The 16,378-nt window shown below is 42.1% G+C and overlaps 1 protein-coding gene across 2 annotated transcripts in view; it reads right to left on the bottom strand.

Annotated features, from left to right (window-relative positions):
* Positions 1-16,113, bottom strand: part of FBXW4 (F-box and WD repeat domain containing 4) — an 84,316-nt gene extending 68,203 nt beyond the window's left edge. Inside the window, exon 1 of one of the 2 annotated variants that reach the window (XM_081228710.1) lies at positions 15,365-16,113. In XM_081228710.1, the coding sequence (XP_081084836.1) occupies positions 15,365-16,077 (713 nt within the window). In that variant the 5' untranslated portion in view covers positions 16,078-16,113. The remainder of the gene's footprint in view (positions 1-15,364) is intronic. The other variant, XM_081228711.1, reaches the window with a different exon arrangement.
* Between the last annotated feature and the right edge of the window lie 265 nt (positions 16,114-16,378).

Below are 16,378 nucleotides of genomic sequence, written 5' to 3'. Positions count from 1 at the left end.
AAGCATATGTCCACAAAAGGCTTACTCAAGACTATTCATAGGAACTTTAGTCATAATAGCCAAAAGTTGTAAACAGCCCAGGCATCCATCAAAAAGAGCATGGATAAACACACTTCGGTGCATATTCATACAATGGAATACTACTCATCAATAAAAAGGAAAGAATTACTGATACACACAATGATGTGGGTGAATCTCAGAAACATTCTGAATGAAAGAAACCTTACACAAAACAGTTCATATTGTATGATTCCATTTATGTGAAGTTTGATTAGAAGAATAACTAATGAATGGTGAAAAAATCAGAACAGTGTTGACCACCAGGGTGGAGATGGGAATTGACTGGGAAAGAATATGTAGAAGCTTTCTGGGGTAACACTTTATATCTAAATCTTGAAGGAATTTGGGTCATGCAAGTGTGTATGCATTTGTCAGAAACGTATCAAATGATAAACTTAAAATTTGACCATTTCATTGTATATAAATTTTTCTTAAAAAAAAAAGAACCATAAACCAATATACTCTAGTCAATGTTATGCATGCATGCAAAACTGTTTAGAGGTGAAGTGTACTGATATCTGCAACTCACTTTAAATGCATGATAAGGCAAACATAGTAAAATGTTCACTGTAGAATCTAGGTGGTGGGTGTATGAGTGTTCATTACACAATCCATTCAACTTTTCTATATGTTTTAAATTTTTCATTCAAAAAATGTTGAAGGGGAAGTGTCAGTAGTACTTTCTGGATGAAGGAAGTTGGAGCAGTAAGAGATGAGGAAGCTCAGCAGCAACAAGAATGGCATAGTTTTGGGGTGGGTTGGCGTGGTAGCGGGTAGGGAAAAGAGCTCAAGTCCCTTGTGAAAGTGCACATTTGGACGGAATTTTGAAACTGTGGGCAAGAATTTGAACATTCCATTTCAGGCCCCCATATCTCCCCTGTGTCTCCTTGGCTTGCTCCACTGGACAATACAAGGTACACTGCTTGGGACACAGAGTAAGTAATAACTTGTCATGTCTACCGAGAAAAGGAGAGAAACAAACATTTCTTCCAGTATCTACTATATCTTCACATTTACTACCCTTTACTAAAAGACAGCAAGCAAGTCCTGCTTTCAAGATTCTAAAAGATACAAAGTAAAATTTCAAAGTAAGGAAAGAAATCACTACTTAATTAGTGCTGTTGGGTTTGTATAACATGTCCCAGCTTTATTAGAAAGAAGGGAGGGAAGAAAAACATGCATGCCTAGAAAGAACACTAGAAGATTTCCAGACTCTAAAATAGTTAACTGTGGATAGCCAACTTTGGGTGTTTTAACTTTCTTCTTTGTGTTTTAATGTATTTCCCAATTTTTCTACAATGTAATATTTTGGTAAAGATAAAAATACTCATTAAAATAATAATAATGCTTTTGATAAAACTGGATATCAATAGAGCAAAATATTTTCATTTCATATCACAAAAGATATAATAAATTCCCGCAAAATAAAAGAATACATTTAAAAGTTTTTTTAACTAAAAGGCTTTAAAGTATTTAAATTTTAAATACTGCATAGAAGAAAAAAAGAGATTAAAAAAGAGATTAAAAAGAAAGCAACAGAGCAGGGGAAAATTAACAATTAATGCTATGGGTTTTATCCCTAAAGTTTTATCCCTAAAACTTTTAGGGGACTGATAAAAATCTATCAGGATAACACTCTGTTATCCATATCAAATAGCAGATAAGAACAGTCACATAGGGGCTTCCCTGGTGGCGCAGTGGTTAAGAATCCACCTGCCAATGCAGGGGACACGGGTTTGAGCCCTGGTCCGGGAAGATCCCACAAACCGTGGAGCAACTAAGCCCGTGCACCACAACTACTGAGACTGCGCTCTAGAGCCCGCAAGCCACAACTACTGAAGCCTGCATGCCTAGAGCCTGTGCTCCGCCACAAGAGAAGCCACTGCAATGAGAAGCCCGGGCACCACAACGAAGAGCCGCAACTAGAGAAAGCCCGCGAGCAGCAACAAAGACCCAACTCAGCCAAAAATAAATAAATAAATTTATTAAAAAAAAAAAAAAAAAAAAGAACAGTCACACAGAGTTCCCATGATAAACACTGGGGAAACATCCCAAAACAATAATAGTTTACAAACATGCACATTAAAACAATTAATATAAAGTATTACCTCACATCTATTAAGTGGAAGAACCACATACTAGCTTTGGTTTGATAAAAGGGTTTGGGTTTGTTTATATACTGCTGGTAACACTCTGGTATAGCCTTTCGGAAAGGCATTCTGTCAAGAAAAGAAGTTAAATGATAGCTTCTGACTCAGCATTCCTAACACTATATCACAAAGAAATAATTCAAAAGAAAAATATTTTTTACAAAGATATTTATAGTTGCAGCTGTATATTAGAGCTAAAATCTAGAAATAGCCCAAATGTTTGTCTGTGGGGGAGAACGGTATACTAACACAATGGAACATATTGCTATTAGAAACGACAAATGTGAGCACTGCAAAACATTTTGGAAATTACTGTAACAAGTAGTGGTAATTTTAAAACAAAGTCAAATTTATAAAGGTAAAGGTGAGGCGATACTACATAAAATTATGTCTCCATAAGTAGCTCAGAAGAGGTAAACAGATGGAGTTTAGGAAGTATTTTTTTAAATATGTATCATATAATTGCTGATACTTTGGTCTTTTCATTTACCTTTAACCTTTTAATTTACTTTCATTTAAATAATAAATTAAATGAAGTTGTGAGAAAAGCACAGAATGCAGACATAGGAAACTGGGATCTGGGCCCCAGTTCTGCCTCTTACTAATGATACAACCCTGGTTACCTAGCTTTTCTAATTGTCCATATCCACACCTATGAAATAAGGATAGTATTTCACACAATTATGGTGTTTTAAAATGACAACTAAAACAAAATACAGGATAAGTTATAAATCACTTGAAAAAGGTTAATTATTTTTACATAAATATAAATACAGTAGTAGTTTATATCGATGAATAGTGACATCACTAAAGCTAATCTAATAATCATTTCTTTTTCTTCAAACTAATTTAATTATAACTCTTAGAAATTGTTCTTCTAATGTCAAACATTAGCCCTCTTTCAGGCTGAGTGATTAGGATTTGGGTACATACATGTTAAAGCTAAAATATATTATTGAATTCTTCCACTGGGTGAATGTGGTCCCCAGTTTCACATTTCTAGAGAGCGACCTACACTACTAGATGGTTAGAAAACTGAGGACCATAAAAGACAGTCAACAGGATGGACCAAAAGAATTGAACTCTTAGTGAAAAAGATTAGACCCACTATCAAATCTTATCTACAAGTCCCTCCCAGATATAAAAGAGGAGATTGTTCATAGTTAACCTCTCCTCTTGAGTTAGGTCTAAGTTAGTAGGTGGAGGTGAAACCAAAAATTGAATATTCTGGATCATAGCAGGAAGGAAACAAGGGAGAAAGAATCAATATATTTCCTGAATTGGGATAAGGACAATACTTCTCTCATCTCCCTGGTCACTTAACTGCCATTTGGTGACACTTTACTAAGGGTCAAAGCACTGCCCTGAGGGCCTGATCACAGAAGCAAGAAACTTTCAAAGTTGAACTTTAGATGCTGCTACCAAGCAGCAGGTGCAGGCATCCTCTCCCACAACCAACACCATAATCAAAATACTTGGCTCTGGTCTTTCAAATCAAATTTCAACTTTTTAGAAACATTCCATTTGGCTTTCACTTGAGAAACAGTTACACTTTGTTAAAAGCAGCTTAACAACTCAGCTTTTTTTTTTAAATCCCTTTTGTTTGTTCAGTTCTTTCTGATGGTTAGTTTCCCTAGCTGGTGGTCAAATCATATCTATATTCTTATTGGCTTCAACACTTGAAAAATCAGAAGGAATTAAAAAAACCCTCTCTCTGAAGACAGGTAGCCCTCCCTCCCTGTAGGGACCTAGTCCCTACAACCTAGTCAAAGGGAGTCGGTAGAACAAGTCCAAAGTGCCTGAGAAGACAGGAGCAGGTGCCCCTGGGAATTCAATAAAGACTCTTGCTCCCATCCTTGAAATGCTCTCAGCTTAGCTGTTTCTTCAACAGTTACTGGTATAAAGTGGGGGTGCTTCCCCCCAAAATGATTAGTGCCCTGTAAATAAACCTCTGGCACAGCTATTAATGCATGGAGGAATCTCTAACCTGGCCTGTGGGCCTGGTGGAACTTCCATTTTCCCAGCCCTCTTTCTCTTGCCTCAGGCTCATTTTTCCACTTGGCCCCCCTCCCTCTCAGCTTTCCGGCACTTAGTCACCATTATAGTTTGACTGCATTCCTGGGTGCATGACCTATTTTAAACAAAAACAACACAACATGCACCCACGGTAAGCTATCAGGCCCCTTAAAATCTTGGCAACAGTGAGTCCAGAGGGACAGAAATTAATCTAGGAAGTTATCTAGAGTCCCCTTTCATTTCACCTCTCCTCACTCACATCCCAAACCAAAAGCAAATAAATTAACCGAATTCGAAGAAAAATGGCTGGGGGATGAAGGAGGGGAAGTGTAAGTATATTAGAGAGATATTTACCTGCACAGTCTCTGAGAACAGAAACCTCCTGGGTCACAAATCAATTTCCCTCTTTGCCCCATCTTGAAGTTTGATTCCCCTTGATGCCGCCAATGCTGCCTACCTGTGTGACTGACATGATTTCCATAAGCATAACTTCCTGCTGCCTATTCAGTAAAGGAGGGTATCTATCCACAAGTGTAGAACAAGGCCATCTCAAGGGGAAGTGGGCTAAGGACAGGAGACAGGCCTATGCAAAATGATGCTTGGGGGCTTGGAGTTTTAACTCAACACTGTCTCGATTTCTTTGATCTTGCTCACCAGAAAGCAGATTTCCCCCCATAGTGGCTATGCCCATCAGCTCTGCTACCAATACTACCAAATCATATCTATATTCTTATTGGCTTCAGCACTTGAAAAATCAGAAGGAATTAAAAAACTCCTCTCTCTGAAGACAGGTATCCCTCCCTCCCTCCCTCCCTGTAGGGACCTATCACAACCTAGTCAAAGGGAGTCGGCAGAACAAGTCCAAAGTGCCTGAGAAGACAGGAGCAGGAGCCCCTAATGTATGTACAAGTATTTAAACAGCCCAAGAAGTTTCTAACTCTTCATTTATACACGTGTTAGACTAAATCCTCCAATGGCCTCAGGAGCAGAGGTCTATAATTAAGGTTCAAAATAAATCAGTGAAAAATCATATATTGTGTTAAACTGCCTATCCTTCTGGCCAGGGAATAGGGAACAGCCTCAACACCCAAGGAGAAGTGAGATTACAGGGAACATGCCCATCATGAGGACAGGACCAAAGGCAAGGAGAGCATGAAGCAGACCCACATCTCCCTTGAAAGGCCTCCAATGTCAGCTCCCTTTACTCAATTCAACCTCACCTCCCATGGCTCCACACTCTGCAACTGAACTCCAATGAAGCCATCTCTCTTTTACATTCATTCCTATCCCCATACCTTCTCCTATATTGCCAGAACCAGCCTACCTTTATCCCTGACAAATGCATGCTTCCCCCTTTGGGCACTAGTCAAATTCACCCAGTTTTCTTCAAAATCCAGTTTAAGCCTCTATTTCCCTGACTCCTCCAAACACTCTTCTCTCACGTGAACCCTTAGACTGAACCTACCATAAACTGAGGTACTGTTAGCTTTTCACAGCTGTATGTCTTGTTTGTCCAATACAGTCATAAATTCCACAGGATTGAGTCTTAAAACTCTTAGTACTTCTAAAAGTGTATCTCAACCAGTATGCTGCAGAGCAGTGGTATACCAGGAACCCTGAATAAGTGTGCCATAAAATTTTTAATGATTTATAGACTTTATTTTCATTCAACCAAAGATCCACATTTTGAAGAAGATATCTGTCAGACAAACCACGGAGCCACAATATGGCTCATGACAGAATTTGCTGAGAAAAAGAGAAAGATTGCGTGTTCAGAGGAACATATATAAACTTTACCTCAAAAGATATAAGAGAACAAGGTCAGGGCAGTAAACAGTTCTACTCAAACAGTAACATACCAAAGAGTGAACAAGTAAATGGACAGGTTTTTCAACTTTCTGAAACCTGCTTTTTTTTTAAAAAAAAAAAAGACATTCATCTTTTAATCCTTTAATCTACTATCAAAAGTTCTAACATCATACAAAAATATGTCTTAGACACAAAGGTAAGAACTGTGGTCCTAGCATAATAGGTATTCTGATAGATACTGCTTAGGTATCTATCAGAAATACAGTTCCCCCTTTGGCAAGTCACACTTTCAACAATATCTATAGATTTTCAGGAGCCTAGACACACTACCTTCAAGCTCCAAAGGTCCATCCTAAAAATGTACAGTATACCACATCTTCAGAAATTCAACCAAGCCCTCCAAATTCTTATGCTAGAGAGGCTCAAGGGAAGGAATCTGAACAGATGAAGTATCTTAATGTGGCACCCACATGTCAAAGCTGTCCAAAGCAGTTTCTGACGCACTGGGCATAACCCTTATTCTTTATGTGACTTTAGGATTTAGGGCCGTGTTCACATTCATTTCCTCCTGCTATTGGTCAAGTTCTATATTTGCAGGGCACTTGACCAGTGTGTGTATTCTGCAAGAGGTTGAGATATTAAGCAGGAGAAAAAAGAATTTTATGGTCAAAACATTTTGGACAATACTGAAACAAAATTAAACAGGTCTCTCTAGCACAGGACTTCTCTGAGCCTTTAATTTACCAATGGGCACTGTGAATCCCCAAGAGAGGGGATGTGGAACACAGCATTTCCCACACTCATTTAATCACAGAATCAGTTTTTCAAGAATCCCACAATACAGCTTTCAGAAAGGCTGATGTAGGGGCTTCCCTGGTGGCGCAGTGGTTGAGAGTCTGCCTGCTGATGCAGGGGACACAGGTTCGTGCCCCAGTCTGGGAAGATCCCACATGCTGCAGAGCGGCTGGGCCCATGAGCCATGGCTGCTGAGCCTGCGCGTCCGAAGCCTGTGCTCCGCAACGGGAGAGACCACAACAGTGAGAGGCTTGCGTATCGCAAAAAAAAAAAAAAAAAAACAGAAAGGCTGATGTAGCACTTTCTGAGAATAAACAACAGCAAGAAAGATGCCACTGTTTTTTGTGAACAGGCCATCTTCTGAGTCATGAATCAGGCACTACCACAGACTCAGAAGTGGATTTTGTTCTCATACCTTCAAAATGACTTTTCCCTGGGCTCTGCATCTGAAATATGAGGAATAATTATACTGCTCTGCTTCTCAGGGTTGTTTTTTATTGTTTTTAATCTTGCAACTGTGTTTCATATTAATCACCAAAACAGGTTCTCAGCCCAAGTGGCCAGGCTTCAGAAATCCCTGGTGCCCTTCCAGCCTGGATGAAGAGATGGAGAGAACATGAACCAGACGCCACCCAGAAAGTTTTTACTCCAGTTTCTCCAGAAATCTCCAGTTTCTAGGCCATTATGATAAAGTCAAACCACAGCAAAGATAAGGGATGAATGAGAGGTTCCCCTTTAGTAACTCACTTCTGGAGGGAGGCCCCTTTTAATCACACACACCACCTGTATCTGAATCTTGACTCACCTTTTCAGTGTGGAATTTCTAAAGGAAATTCTAAGAAACATAGGAGATCAAAGCTGGATCTACAGGGAAGAAAGAAAAAGAAGTACTGGAAGAGGACTATTGCCCTTTCTCCACAGAGAAAGAACCAATTACAGAGCTAGTGAGCAGGGGAAATATCATTCCTTTCAGTGAAACAGCTTTCCAGGAAAAGTATCTCAACATATTTACTATAAAACAATTTAATTTCCCTGTCCCATCACCTGCCACCCCATCCCCATCCCCCCTCAAAAGCCCACAGGTTGTGGATTTCCTCTCATTCTTGGCAGAGTTACCAGAAGAAATATAATACCCCCTTCGGACTGCTCCCAACAGCTGCTGGAACAAGAAGGGGAGCTGGGGGTAACCTTCCAAAGCTGCCTCTAAAAATGACCATTCCCCCTGCCAAACCATGTAGCCAGTGAACATAAGACAGCTCTTTTTCTACTTCCTTAAAGGGGAGACCCCAAAAGCAACAGTGTCCCCTAGACCAAAATACTTGCCTCCAGCCTTTCTGTTCTCCTTAACTTGACTCTAAGCTGAAACTTCTAATACCTATTTCTTCCCTAACACGCACTTCTTTTTTTTTAATATTTATTTATTTTATTTATTTATTTTGGCTGTATTGGACCTTAGCTGCAGCATGCGGACTTTTTTTTTTTTTTTTTGGCTGCGTTGGGTCTTCACTGCTGCGCGCAGGCTTTCTCTAGTTGCAGCGAGCGGGGACTACTCTTTGTTGCGGTGCTTGGGCTTCTCATTTCAGTGGCTTCTCTTGTTGCGGAGCACCGGCTTTAGGCACAAGGGCTTCAGTAGTTATGGCACGCAGGCTCAGTAGTTGTGGCGCATGGGCTCTAGAGCACAGGCTCAGTAGTTGTGGCGCATGGGCTTAGCTGCTCCGCGGCATGTGCGATCTTCCCAGACCAGGGCTCGGACCCGTGTTCCCTGCATTGGCAGGCGGATTCGTAACCACTGGGCCACCAGGGAAGTCCCCCTAACATGCACTTCTTAAAACAATCATCTACTACTTCACAGGACTGGCATTTTCTATTTGTTTGTTTAACCCACCAATATCCAAGTTAGGGTTCTTATCAAACTCCTATTCAAAGTAATTCCTTGTCTCTGTCCACCTCCCCAATGCCACATTCCTCCTGTGCGTGCGCACGCACGCACGCACACACACACACACACACACCCTCCTTTCAGGTCAAAAGCCTTCCTAGAGAAAAGTCTAGGAACAAATTGCACTGGTTGCACCGTACCCCGGCCCTTTTCCCCTTCCCCAACATCATCATACACTAAATGCACCTCAGTTCTGTCTAGAAAACCCCCTTGCCAGGCAGCAGAGAGACTTCCAGTTAGTCTACAGCCTCTCAGCTGAGACCACCAACAAAGAAGTTCACGAATGTCAACTGGGGGCACAGGCAATATCTCTCTTTGCCGAGGAGAAACTGGACAGAGCCTCCAGCATCATTCCCCAAAGGTGACAGCCGGGGTCGAGTGAAGACTGTGAAAATTGTACAAGGGCTGGGGGAGAAAATATAATGTAAGGAATGATTTGGAATCAGGGGCAAGAGGAGGCGGAGGCATGAACTGGCTGACCCCAAATGTCTTTTCCATCTCTAACTCCTATGATTCTTTGACCTCCAATTTTGTGCTGCGAACAAGGAATGGAAAGTCAACAGACATGGTGATGTTTTGAAAGAGCCTGGCAGTCTGCTCTTGTCATTTAGTGGCCTTTGCATGTATTTTTTAAGGTGTCTCCAAGCCCTGTCTTCATTTCACAGTTGTCACCTTTCTCAACAATTTGAGCTCATGTCAAACACCAAAAAAGAAGGAGAAGAAGAAAGAATGTACTGGCAATTAATTGTCGGCTAAAGAGGGGCAGGCACAAAGGCCCATTGGGTGGCCCAGACTCCCAGGGAGGGCAATGTGGACAATTTGGATATAAGGAAGAACTAACTCAAAGTTGAGACAAAGGAGCCAAACCTCTAACAAGAGATAAATTCTTTCTCCAGATAGTCTCATAGTCAGTTTTAGATACAGTTCAAACCTTTACATGATTCAAGATTCATAAACATATTCTTAATTAGCATAACCATCTTGCTTCTACTGATTACACCTGGAGTTCCATCTGAAAGCTGTTCAAGTCTGGGCAAGATTGCTGAATAGAAAGGACTTTCCTCAAGGATAAACCAAATCTTTGGATTCTCAACCTCATCTGATGGTTGACACACACACCTGAGATAAATTCTGGAGTTTATCAAAAATCTGTTTCTGTAGATCAGAGTGGGGGGCATGTCAATTTTCACTGGAAATTCAGAACTCAACTTTTTCCTCATTTTTCCAAACAGCCAATCTTGTCTTAAATTTTCAAAATTTATTGGAGCCTGGCCTCAAGAAGAGTCTACCTGAAAGTCTCCCTATTCCATGGTTATGAGTAAGGACCAGAAACTAATCCAATGCCAGAGTCAATCCAGAGTTAAGGTTAAGTTGTCACACAAAGGTAATTCTTTTCTATGTAAAACACTCAAAAATAATTTTTTAAAAAATGTGTATGCTTCATCAGTAACCTCACTGCCAGTTTGATTTCAAGCAGCTCAAGCACAATCTCTACCTAAGGTGAAACGGCTAGACACAGAAAACTGAAACTAAGAAAACTGAGAGTATTGAAGTATTTTCAGAGATTTCATTCAAAATAAATTGTTTAGCTTGTAGATTATGAGGACTTTGGATTTCTCCACGATTCTGCCTTGAAAGCTAGGAAATCATTCCCTACTATTCAAGTTTTACAAGACTGGAAAGGATATAAGCAGCTTCCATATTCTCACAGTCTTGGAGGAAAAGGCCTCTTGCATTCCTCCAGTTTGCATTTGGAGGTACTGACTGTACTAGACCATTTCCTGCTTCCACAGGTGTATTGTTTCATTTATTTTAAACACGTAAACTGAACTCACTTTTATTAACTCACAAAACCATTAAAAATAAGGCCTTTCCAAAACAGTTGAAGATAAATACATCCATATAAGAAACCTTTCAATGAACCAGAGAACAAGTAAGTGACTGCTTCCTAGGTAAGGCAGAAAGGTGAAGGAGAGAGCCAAAGCTACTTTAAGTTGCTAATTGTTTTCTGAAAATCACTGTTTAGGCCCTAAAAGTAACCAGTGAGCAATGCCTTCTCTGTTCAGAGTTAGGAAACTTTATGCTTTCTGGGTCAAAAAAATGCTCTTAGGTGCAATCATTTTAAAACAAACAAACACACTCTGCTTATCTGTGTCCATCTCACCACTCTGGACGTTAATCATCACTGAAATAGATACCCCATTCCCCTGGCCTCAAAGAGCTCCAAGCCTACTAGACCCTGGCTGAGGAATGAATGTACATGCCAGGGCAAACACCTCAGAGCCTGACTCCCTAAACACCTATTGTTAATTCTACGCAAATCTATCACAGGCAAATGCAAGAGAGCACCCAGGTAATGCTCAAAGGGTATTTAAAATAAAATTCAAGTTTGAAAACATACAGGACTTAATTTAGGAGGAAGAAGATCAAGACTGCAAAAGTATTTTTAAAAATAGATTTACATATATGGATATACTTTTTTCTTTCCATTCTTTGTTCTTGTTAATTTTACAGTATCAGAATTTACAAATAGCACCTTTGCTCTTCCACCTCTCATACTTTCTAACTTCTTGCATTTAGCCTACATTATAAACTGACGGAGTTAAATTTCACTGTTTTGTTCTTGAAGACTGAACTAGCTTAGTTTTGCCCCTACTGTTCAGGAAAAACTTAAAAGACTGCTATATGAAACATTTCCTTGATTTTTATATTAAAGATATTTCTATTCCCCCAGGTTTCATTAAACTTTCAAATAAAACTGATTTTAAACCAGATGACTGACTCGAGCTGTCTTTGTGTCCACTTAAAAAAGAAGTTCAGGATACCTACCAGTGCTCACTGTTTGGGCAGGAGGCCTAAAGGGAAGCAAATTATTTGTTTGTGGTTTTAAAGTGGCCAAAATGCCTTCAAGCACAAGTATAGACCATTAACAAATCACAAGGAACCAAAGCAGTTCATCTTACTCAACAAAGCTATGATCAGTTAGGAACAGCCAAACTGAATGGGACTTGCCCTGGGCCGGAAGGTCAGTAAATCTTACTTTGTGTTTCCGAGAATTCATGAGGCTCTTCGGCAGGGAGTGCAGACCCCAAAGTCCACAGGTTCTGCTGTCATGTTGCCAAAAACATTCAGGACAGGTGAGAGAAGCTGTGTGTGTGTGTGTGTGTGTGTGTGTGTTCTCCCACTAGCTAAGGTGTGTGTGTGTGTGTGTGTGTGTGTGTGTGTGTGTTCTCCCCCACCTCCTGTCTTTAGGCAGCATCTCCAAGTCAAACCATCTTCACTTTTGCTATATAGACTGACTAGAGGAGAAGCCAAGCAATGAAAACGTTCCATTTTACACCAATTTATTGAGTGCCTACTATGTGCTGAACACTGTGCTATCACTTACACATCACAACATTTAAGTCTCATTTTACTGGATATGTTATTCCCATTGTTTATAGATGATAAAACTCCGGGGCAGTGAAGTTGTGTAGCTTCTGATAAAATGCAGTTTTGTGTTGTGCGTATAAAAACTTAACCTACTGTCCAGTGTGCAGTTAATTAGCCCAAAATATGAACTACAGCCCTGCCACTATACAAGCAGCCGTACTTTCATTGAACTTTGGGCCCAAGCTCCCTGATGCCCTAAGAGGGCTGGGGTACATGCCATCTCCCTCCAGGGATGACAAACACCTCTCTTGGTGGCTTATCACATCTCTGCAGCTGTCCAAAAACAGACCACACTGGTAAAGATTCTCTCCACCTGCTGTAACACGCATAGCTTTTCCCCTCAACTCAGAAAACACGAGCAGTGACCCTGCTCTTTATCAAGTGCTGTGGTAAAACAACTTCCCTAGAAAGTTGGAGATACCACATCCTAGGACATAGGCAAGAAATCAAAACACACATGGCTAATAAATAATAAAGCCAAATCACTTGGCAGTCTCAAAGCACTTTATACTATAAACTCATTTTCATTTTGTTATTATTGCTTACAGAATGCACACTCATTCACATTATCTCCCTTTTAGAGCATTTGAAAAGGAAAGAAAAATAAACATAAATTCTTTCATTTGTTCATTCAATCTCTATAAACAAGAAAGCCAAATTTTGCCATGGCTGACTTGGGTTTCGGGCATTTTAGACAACTTCTCTTCTAGGTCAACTGACATGTTCTTTGAAAGAGTTTTTCTTCCAAAAAATGAAGGTAATAAGACTTGCATGCCCCCCAAATCCCAAGGAATCATTATCATCAACAACAAAATCATACTAGAAACAATAAAAGTTAAAATTATCAGGTTCAAAATTTCCAAAAGATTGTAGCAATCCTGGCCATCATTAATAATACCCAACTGGAAAACATACTGAAAAAGAGATTGCATTCACAATAAAAACAAAATGAATAGCGTATTTAGGAATACTTAGGAATAAGTGTAACAACAGACACGTAGAAACCTTATAGTGAAAACCACAGAAACTTTTGAAAAGGCACAGAATTTCTTTTTGTTGTTGTTGGGGTGTTGAGTGAGAGTGAAGACGTCACACACATACAAATACAACAAGGATAATCTAAACCTAACAGATATTAGACTGTCAAAAGGCAGCAATATTTAAAATAGAATGGAAATGGAAAAATACATCAGTGGAACAAAATGGATAGTTCAGATATAGATCCAATATATATACATATATAATATGTATGTATGTGTGACTGTATATACACATAGCTATATAAACTTAATATCTGGCAAAGTAAGCTTTCTAAAACAAAATTGTTTTGTCTTTCTAAAGGGAAAGACAAGAATTATTTAACAAAAAGTGTAGTGGTAACTAGGTAGCTGTTTAGAAAAAAAGAAGGTTGAACTCACCCCTTATACCAAAATAAAAGTGATATTAATGAAAGTGTTAACTATTTTTAAAAATCAAATTTTAGGAAGACCAACAGAATATCAGAGAAGACTTATCAGGTCTGTGGAGAAATCATAAATTACTCGGTTTGCAGGGGTGGGGGAGATTTAAAAATCACACAAAAACTTACAGATTCTGATATATTTAAATGTAAAACTTCTATAGGCTAAAAACAGTGAAGTAAAAAGAACAAACTGGGAAAAATATAATATTTGCATCAAAGATGACATACTAGAGCCTAATATCTATGACCCACAAGGACTGGAATCCTTTATAACAGTAACTTCAGGACCCCAATAATAAATGTGCAAAGGCTAGGAAAAGACAATCTCACGGGTGAAACAAACACAGGGGAAAATATTTATGCTGGTCAGTGGTAAAGGAATGCAAAATAACAAAATTTTGAGATACCATTGTATGTCCACTAACATAGCAAAGATTTTTTAAATTCTTACATGAAATTGGCTTAATAATTTGTTGCTATTGTCACTGTAACTTGGTACAACACCTTTTTAGAAACCATAACCTTTGATCCAGTAATGCCAATATTGAGAATTTATCCAAAGGAACCAATTCAAAAAGACATATGTATTATACAGTATGTGACATACCTCAATGAAGCTGCTACCAAAAAGTGCACTAAATTATTCATTTCCTTGTTATCTGTGATAGCAAAAAGCTGCATACAACCTGAAAGTCTAATATTAGAGGAATGTTTTTAATCTCACGGTACAGCCCACAAACATTTATTATGTACCTATTCTGTTAGGATCAGTAGGATAGCAACTAAGAGGAGGAAGAAGTGTGCAAATGAAAAGTAATTTTTAAAACTGAATAGTTATCTAGAGGTGGTGGTATTATAGCTTTTTATGTTTTAAACCAACTTTCTTTAATGTTGCTATACTGTATTAGAACTACCTTTTTTCTTTTTTAACCCAAATTGGATGGAGTTAGGTGCAATCTGAAAGCTTTTACTCCCCCAATTCCACACTTTTTTTTTCCCCCTCCCTATTAACTGCTTACATGGTTAAGTTTTTCATTCACAGGTCTCAGATCCTACCAAGTACAGGCCAAATTACAATACCACGCCTTCGTGTATAGTCTATACTGTACTCATCCAACCCCCTGCCATAAGCAGGCACCCTTTTTTGTGTCATTCTGCCTCCATCAAGTCATAAACTATGGTTGACACTTGGACCAAGGGCCTTCTTTTGGGGTGTGAACCCTTTTCTCCATATTCGATTTTATCCACGCCCTGAAGCTTAACAACCCTTGGAAGGGGGTGAGAGGGTGAATGTCCACAAAAACGTCCTGAAAGGCCACATAGTGGATATGGGTCCTACACCTGGACGGGAGGAGGCCTCTAAAGCCACAGACCAGCCGGGCTCCTCTGGAGCTGAGGAACCCAGGCGGTCAACGTCTGAGAAAAGACACAATTAAAAGCTGACGGGAGTGCTTAAGATGGCTAATTGTCAGGAGCCGCCCACGGGGAGGGTGCTGGCTGAGGGATGCTGTTGGGAGGCCTCCTCGGATGGGGGCCTCTGAGAGGAGCAGGGTGCTCGGGGAGGGATCGACGGAGGCCGGGTCCGGGCCTCGGAATTCGGGGTGCGACACAGCCCCAGGCCGACCAGGCCGCGGCGCCCCGCCCTTTCCCGGGACGCGGGCCGGCCCGGGGCGGGGAGCGGGTGGGCGAGCGGGCGCTTACAGGTCGGTGCCGAGACGCGTGAAGCCGGAGTTGAGCGAGGCCCGGGCTATCCGGCGCCAGAGCAGGTCGCAGTTGGTGAAGCGCCGCAGCCAGCGGCACACCTGAGCCAGGCGGCCGAGGGCCTGCATGTCCAGGTAGGAACAGATGAGCAGCAGCAGCTCCTCCGGCAGGCGCAGGAGCGCGGGCCCCGCGGCGGGGCGGCAGGCAGGCTCCCGGGCTCCCGCCTCTTCCTCAGCCGCCGCCGCCATGGCCGCCCCTGTCCCAGCGAGGCGGCCCCAAGCCTGACCCCCTCGTCCCTGTGCTCTCGCCGGCCTGGCGTCCTCCCGCTGTCCAGTTCTGACCCTCCACTCCTCCTTCTTCCCATCATATCTGCCTTTAGCCTCCTTCCGCGCCCCTGCGCTCCCCTCATCTCCCCTGACGATCCTTCTCGCCCCTTCCTCTACGCTTCCGCCTCCCTCTCCTACCTTTCCCAGGCCTGCCCTCTCTCCCGCCTCGGCCCCCAGCCCCGCTGCCTCCTTCGCCTGTGGCGGCTGCGGCTTCCCTTCCGCCCCGCTTCCTCTTCCGCCTTGCCCTGCTCCTGCTTTCCCCTTCCCCTTCCCTTTCCTCCGCTTTCCCCTCGCGGCTCTCCCTTCCTGCAGTTTCCTCGTCTCCCCGCTCTCGCCCTCGCCGGGCCCGCCGTTCCCGGGGGGCCCTAAGCCGCCCTGGCTGCCCATGAGCGGCCGCGGAGCCAAGCCCGAGCCGCCGCCGCCCCCGCCGCCGCCGCCGCCCCAGGAGGAGGCGACACCATGTCGGACCGGGTCACATGGGGCGGCGCGGGCCGAGGCCTGGGCCCGCCCCTCACACCCGCGGCCGTGGAGCGGCTTCGGGGTGCGGGCCGAGACCGGGGAGATGCCCCCTCCCCCGCCCCAGGCCGCCCGGAGCGTGTGCAGGAAGCGCAGCTTGCGTTCATCTAGCATGCGAGGCCCGCCGAGCGCCTGGCTAAGGCCGCGAGAGGAGCTTCCCCATTCAAGAAGC

The sequence above is a fragment of the Mesoplodon bidens genome, assembly GCF_964165515.1.
Source record: "Mesoplodon bidens genome assembly, chromosome: 1".
Taxonomy (NCBI): domain Eukaryota; kingdom Metazoa; phylum Chordata; class Mammalia; order Artiodactyla; family Ziphiidae; genus Mesoplodon; species Mesoplodon bidens.
Note: the sequence above shows the minus strand (reverse complement) of the source record. Positions and strands in the feature narration are given on the sequence as shown.